The following is a 7,399-nucleotide window of genomic DNA, read 5'->3' on the forward strand; positions in this document are numbered from 1 at the left end:
CTCTCCCCGACGTTTCCTCGGAAGCAAAAAACAGTGACAAAAATTCGACAAGATGTCATTTTGTGTGTACCGTGGTTTAACATGTTTTTCACTCATTTAATGGCTCACTGATTCATTCAGTTTTGCATCGAGGTAAAGATCTTGCAGATCATGAGTTCACTTGTCGAGTATGAGATACTTTATGACATCCGAGAAGCACTGTCAAATAGGCAGTTAGATATAGGCATCTGGGGCTTAGAGGTGTCTGGGGCGAGACATGTACAATTTGTGTCACTTCTGGGTAGCTGATAATTAATGTTATGAGTGAAGATGAGATTGCAGAGAGAGAGGAGAATCAAAGGAGAGAGTCTAAGACTGAGTCCCCGAGGAAGAACCTAAATTGGTAGGGAGCTTCAAATCGAGACCGTGAGTTGACCAGGTAAAACAAGGATTTTTTTATACCTGGGAACTAGGATGTTTTGGCTAACTTTCTCTGTACTCAGTGCTATCATAAGCAAATTATAAACATCATCTCACTTAATCATGACCACAATACTATAAGGTAGAGATTTTCACCCACAAGTTCGTTGAAACTAAAAGATGACAAAGCTAAGCTTCAAGCTCAGATCACTTCATGCTTGCCCCACTGCTTCTCACTCAATGCTTCAAGATTTGGAGGCCCATTAGTAAGGTAGGACAGAAGTGTGGAATGATATTTTCCAAGATTGGGGGTATGGTGTGTGTCATGAATTGTTTGTGATGGAGCTGACCTTTGTAAAAGTTGTATTTAACTAGCTCTGAAAAATAAAAATTTAACTTGAAAATATTGCCAGTAAACAGGCTCAGATATGATCTCCAGCCGAATAAGAGTGCAGGGAAATGGAAAAGGCACAGACTAGGAGGGAGAATGACCAGCCTTCCTAACATACCTCTAGTGGGCGTGAGGTTTCTGACTATGTGTCTTCAAAGGTCTGCTGAAGCCTGGACACTTCTGCCTAGTTGAACAGGGTCATTTTCAGGTCGCAGTCATCTCACTGAAGCTCCAGCTATTTTTATGGCACAATTTCACAAGTTTCTCTCAATATATGACTTTCAATGTAAAGGTAAAGGACTCTGAAGCCACCTGGGACTAAATCCTTAAGATGTGCAGAATTGTTGGCTACAAATGCCATTCCTTTCTATCATCATGAAATGCAGCTTTTCTGAATTAGAACCTGTCTGTACTTATTTAAGGAAAAATACAGAGAAAACTTGATCTGACTTAAGCCAACACATTTCCTAGATCACTTATATATTCATTCACCAAATTTTTATTGAGAATCTAGGCTTTGGGAATATATTAGTAAGAGAATTAAATAATTAGAATTTATTAGTAAACATGATCAGATGAGGACTGTCTTAACACCCTGTAGAAGCATTCCCTATGCTAAGCTATTGTATCTCTTCACTCAACCTTCTGTGTTCTACACTTTATCAGAATACTGCATTGTATAGATTGTGAGAAACACTTGACAGTCTGGAATTTGTAGGTAATGAAGACCTTGGTGGGGTGATTTGGTTGCACGGGCCGTGTGTAATAACATTTGTCAATTTTTGGCTTCTGATCATCTGAATACCCTTTCTATGTTCATAGTCTTTTGTGACTCTTGGGGGAAGTTAGAGTCTGCCTCCCTCCATGGAAGCTAAATACACCCAAAATTCACTTTCTTTGTCTCCACTGCAGCTAGGGCACAGCATGTAATTTGGATTCAATCAATTAGATACACCCAGTCCAGACTTATGAATTAAGAGCTGGTGATATAAAAAAGCAAGGACGGCAAACAGTTTCTTTCCTTTTCAAAAAATAGACTATTTTTTAAAGCAGCTTTATATTTACAGAAAAATTGAGAAGATAGTACAGCAAATTGCCACCTACCCACACACAGTTTTCCGCATTATTGATATCTTACATTATTATAGTACATTTGTTACAACTAAGAAAATAACATTGATACCTTATTATTAACTAAAGTGCATAGTTTATTCAGATTTCCTTGTTTTGTTTTGTTTGTCTTTCCCCTTCTGTCCTTTTCTGACCCAGGATCCTATCTAGGACACCACATTACATTTACTTGTTGTGTCTCCATGGGCTCTTCTTGGCTGTGACAGTTTCTCAGACTTTCCTTGTTTTTGATGACCGTGACAGTTTGAAGCAGGACTTGTCAAGTATTTTGTGGGATGCCTCTTTACTGGAATTTATCTGACATTTTTCTCATGATTAGACTGGGATTCTAAGTTTTGGGGAGGAAGTTCACAGAGATAGAGTGCCATTTTTGTCACATTGTATCAAAGCTACATACTATCAACATGACTTATCACTGGTGATATTAACCTGCATCACCTGACTGATGTGGTGTTTGCAGACAATTTCTTTTTCTCTTTTTCTGTCAGTGGCAGAGGAAGCAGCAACACCCTAGTTTCCAGGCTCAGCAGCAGGGCCTGTGCTGATGGTGATCACAGTGTAGATTTCACCATCTAGTGCTGAATGGCAGTGATGTCCTTATTGGACTGTAATATGATTTTGGCCTGTGATTCTAGCTGCAGGACCAAAATTACCATTATTTCTATATTTTCTCTTTTAATTTAAATCATGCATAGTCAGTTTCTGTTATTTGCATCTAAGAGCCCTGGTAAATACATCATCTTTATGGTTTTGGGGTGTATGTACTAAATATATTTTTTCTTTGGAAGCTTTCTGGCCCGTGATTTCCCCTCTCTCTCTGTAGCATGAGAGGTAATAGTTTCAAGCAGCCAGTTTTTTATTGGTAATGTGAAAAAGCCCCGCTGGCATCTGTTTTGATGAAATAAACGGGAGCATGATTGTCTCAGTGCTTCAGTTACCCATTTCTGCATAGCAAACCATCTCAAAACTTAGTCCCTTAAAACAGCAACCGTTTGATTTTGCTCTGGATTCTGTGGGTTCAGAATTTGGAGAGTGGGGATGCAATGACCTGTAATGACCATGGGAGTGAGTGACAGAGGTAATGGGGCAATGAGGATCAAGGAATTCTGAGAATGCAGAATATTTGAATATTTCAGTCTATATCAAAATTAAAATCACCAAGATCTATAACAGCAGCAGTGTGTTGAGGAGGGTGGCAGTGAGCCAGGGATTAAAGTCTTCAAGGAAAAGCAGGGAGTGACCTAGGAATCTAAAATAAAATAAAAAGGTCACAATCCCACTTTCCCAGACACACCTTATTTCTTCCTTCTTACTCATGGTGAAACTTCTGGAAATTAGTGTCTACACTTTGTTTCCATTGTCTTATTTTCCCACTCGTTACTGAAATAGATCTTGTGCTGATCATCATTGTCAGCCAAGTCACCGACTTCAACTATTAATTTTCTGTCTTATATATGTCACCTGGACTAGCACATGTTGTTTGAATGAGGGCTTTTCCCTGATCATCACACCCCAGACTAGAGTTTGTCTATTGTAATGCAGCTCTAGTAATTTTAAAAGGATAGTAACAAGTGCAAAAGTGTGTATTAAAACACAGTATGTGTCAGTCATTGCTCTGGATGTATTGAATACACCTAGAGTTGGACAAGATGAAATGAAATAAGGGTTCAGTAAGTGGTTTTAAAATGAACACATGGATGCATGAAAGAAAGAAATAAGAAATTTAGCTACTAGATATCTCTTTACTGGAAATGTCTTCTACTGCAGAGTCAATTTGAGATCTGTTGTTCCTGGACCCATGTTCATGGTAACTGTAGAGTGGTTACCATGGAATCATCTTTAAACATATGATTAATTCAAAGTTTGGGTAAAAGAAAGAAGTGGCTGTCAGCCACTTTATTTGGCCTAAGGGTTTATGAGAACCTGAAGTAGACTCTGGAATTGACCATTCTAGAGAAGTTGAGTCACAGTGAGATGTGGCGTACAGGCACCTAAGCCTTTGGAGGGGTCAGCCTTGGATTTGTAAACTCCAATTTCTAAAATTCTAATTTCTGTTTTGCTTTCTGAAGAGACATTCGTTGGGTAAATCAGGTTCGTTCAAAGGAGGATGATCAGGATAAATACAGGGTACCAAGGCATGTTAGATAAAGGAATTTTAAGGGGACAAGTGGGTGATTCACTGTGAGAATTGTATATAGAAACTGCCTTCAGTGAGTTGTGGTATAGAAGGTAATGGAAATTTTTCTAGGAGTAAAACTAGGGGAAGTGGGTTCAAGATAAAGGAAAATTGATTTTGACTTACAATGAAGAACATCTTTCTAATAGTTAAAACTATCTGCATAAGAAAGAGAACAATCCAAGAGAGTAGGGAGCTATGTCATTCTTGTTTAGGCAATCACTTGACAGTTATTCAATAGAAATATTATGGGATAGTTTAAGACTCAGACATATGGTTGGATTAGATGACTGGTGAAGTCCTTTTTCACTCTGACAGTCTATGCTTATATGAAATCAGAAGTGATGATATACAGAACTTTTTTTCTGGAGCTTTCAGGGGAAAACATGAACTAGGAAGTATTATTGCCTCTGGTACCTTTTGTACAAGTTGAAATGCTCTGGGCCACAAATGATCCCAGTATTAAAGACTCTTGCAGATATGCTGCTTGTTTTAATCAGAATGTATTCCCAGGTTTGTATGACTGGAACATCTAAACTTGAAATGTCTTTGATCTTAGAATCATGCATGCAACTCATATTAGACATTATTTCAGGACAATCCAGTTTTAACATCCTAGATTTAATTGTGATCATGCTTAAAACATGTCCATGTTAGCTAAATTAACCAAACTCCTTCAAAATAGCACTTGACACTTTTCATAATCAGGATGTAAACGAACTTTTTATCTTTTTATTTCTCCCCTATGTTCTAGTGTAGAGTAGAATATTCAGTTTCTAGAACATGTCCTTAACTTTCCTCCTTCTTCCTGATATGACTTAATTCATAACGGCCTATTGAAATTCTGCTCCTCTTTTAAGTATGTAACCATAGCTCTAAAAATCAGACCCAGAGATCACTGTCTCTGTGAAAAGGACTTTCTTCCAGCTAGTTTCCTAAGAGCTCTTTTGACATCCTTGTTTTTCAGGCTGTAAATTATAGGGTTCAACATTGGAGTCACCACTGTATAGAACACAGATATCATCTTATCTTGCTCTTTTGTAGTCTTGGAGTTTGGCCGCATGTAGGTGAATATTCCTGACCCATAGAAGAGGACAACAACAATGAGATGGGAGCCACAGGTGGAGAAGGCCTTAAGCCTGCCCTCCCCAGACTGCATCTGGATCACAGTGGAGATAATATTCCAGTAGGAGACAAGGATCAGGGAGACAGGAGCGAGCAGGATGAGCACACCCATTGCAAAGATGGCCATTTCTGTGCTGTAGGTATCTGCTGAAGCCAGCTTCAGGAGGGCAGGAGGTTCACAAAAGTAGTGATTGATAATGTTCTGCCCTCCATAGGGAAGTTGGAAAGTAAAGGTGGCGTCTACCAGAGACACTAGTGCCCCACTGACCCAGGATCCTATGGTCAACTGGAGACACATCTGTTGGGTCATGATGGTGGAGTAGTGCAGGGGCTTGCAGACCGCCACATACCGGTCATAAGACATCACTGCCAGCAGTGCACATTCTGTACACCCAACCAGAAGGAAGACAATTATCTGTGTCATACACCCCAAAAAAGAAATAGTTTTCTTCTTTACCATGAAGTGGACCAACAGTTGAGGGACAATGCTAGTAGAGAAACAGAGATCTGTGAAAGAGAGGTTTCTAAGAAAAAAGTACATGGGCGTGTGAAGTTGAGTATCCATAAAGATAAGAATAATGATGAGTAGGTTTCCAATCACAGTCAACAGATAAATGCTGAGGAAAAAAACAAATAGCAGGATCTGGGTCTGCCAGTCCTGTGAAAGGCCAAGGAAGATAAACTCAGCCACGAAGCTTTGGTTTTCTTCTCCCATTGAGATTTATGCCTGTTTACCTGTTTAGCACAAACAAAAAGAGCAAACTTTGGGTTTATGATGTTAGTTCCTATAGAAGAAGCTCATTTAAAACTTATGCCTAATTGGATATTTCAAGTTTTTGCTACCCAACTTCTTATTGATAGTAAATAGAGTATTTTAATTTTTAATTGGTTATAATTTAAATCTACTCATTTTTTCCCCAAATTCCCTCTTCCTAAGAGTTGCTTTTTTTTTTTATGAAGAGTATGACATTGTTAAAGCCTTCTTTACTAATTCTGAAATGAGGATAGTAGAGTTCATGTGGATTTTACTAAATGGCTATACACATACTGTTAAGAAATTTTTGTGTGTACTATTAGGACTATCGCCATACATCAAACTATACCACTAACTATTCAAAAATACTATATACTTAATTTTAATATATCTTGGAAGAATATAAAATAGCTTTCAGGCCTCAAAGTTAATTTGACCTCTTAAAAAACAACAAACTTTACTTGGGTTTAAAAATAAAACCTTAGCATTTCATACACTAAGGACCATTCTACTTGGATTAAAGAGTAAAATATTAAAACTAAAACAATAAAAAAAGAAAAAGGTTACAATTTTCATTATATCTGGAGAGGACCAGAGCTGAAAAGCATGAAAGCCTTGTAAAAAACCATCAAGCAAAACATGTATAGAGTTTACAACATAAATTGAAAGACTTCTGTGAGATAATATCATGAAGAAAATTAAAAGATAATCTGCAAACTGAGGAAAATGGTTCGAGGAAGATGCCAGACAAAAGTAAAAATGCTGTAGGGGCTGACCTGGTGGTATAGTGGTTAAGTTCGCGTGCTCTGCTTTGGTGGCCCAGGGTTCACTGGTTCCGATTCCGGGCGCAGACATATGAACCGCTTATTGAGCCATGTGGCAGGAGTCCCACGTATAAAATAGAGGAAGATGGAAACAGATGAAGTAGACGTTATTAATCTTATTTTGCAGATGAGGAAACTGAGGCACAGTTATTTGCCCCAAATCACACAATTAGTAAGTGGCAGAATTCATTAACTGTATAATGAGGGTGCAGAGAAAAAGATATTTTTGTACAATGCAATTGGGTAGGAAAATTAGTACAATCTTTCTGGAAAATATTTTGCTAACTGTATTTTGCCGAATACATTAAAACACTTAAATGATCATATGCTTTGACCCAGTTCTCAGTCGTATGGGGGAGGGAGAAAACCCTTTTTAAGAGTCCTTTCTTCCCCAGGAGGAGCTAAAATCTGACTTGTAACATTCCAGGATATTGATTGCCCCATGGTTACTACTGAGTAGGGTTACTGTGCTTGAAAAGGTCATGCACATTTCTATTTCCTCTCTTCTTCTGGAGACTGGACTGATAAGTTGAACAAGGTCTCCCTTAAGACCATGCCCTATTCTCTTGTTTTTGATTGGTGCCTGGGTGTGTTCACCA

At 38.3% G+C, this 7,399-nt stretch overlaps 1 protein-coding gene across 1 annotated transcript; it reads right to left on the reverse strand.

The window, feature by feature from the left end:
- Positions 1 to 4,992: 4,992 nt before the first annotated feature.
- LOC124225474 (olfactory receptor 2D3) lies at positions 4,993 to 5,979 on the reverse strand. The gene has a single exon (XM_046638153.1). The coding sequence runs from the start codon at positions 5,935 to 5,937 to the stop codon at positions 4,993 to 4,995; it is 945 nt and encodes a 314-aa protein (XP_046494109.1). The 5' UTR covers positions 5,938 to 5,979.
- Positions 5,980 to 7,399: the final 1,420 nt, after the last annotated feature.

The sequence above is a fragment of the Equus quagga genome, chromosome 14, assembly GCF_021613505.1.
Source record: "Equus quagga isolate Etosha38 chromosome 14, UCLA_HA_Equagga_1.0, whole genome shotgun sequence".
Lineage (NCBI taxonomy): Eukaryota > Metazoa > Chordata > Mammalia > Perissodactyla > Equidae > Equus > Equus quagga.

Bases quoted from the DNA above. Each gene is read 5' to 3' on its own strand.
- LOC124225474 (XM_046638153.1), bottom strand. From the start codon at position 5,937: ATGGGAGAAGAAAACCAAAGCTTCGTGGCTGAGTTTATCTTCCTTGGC.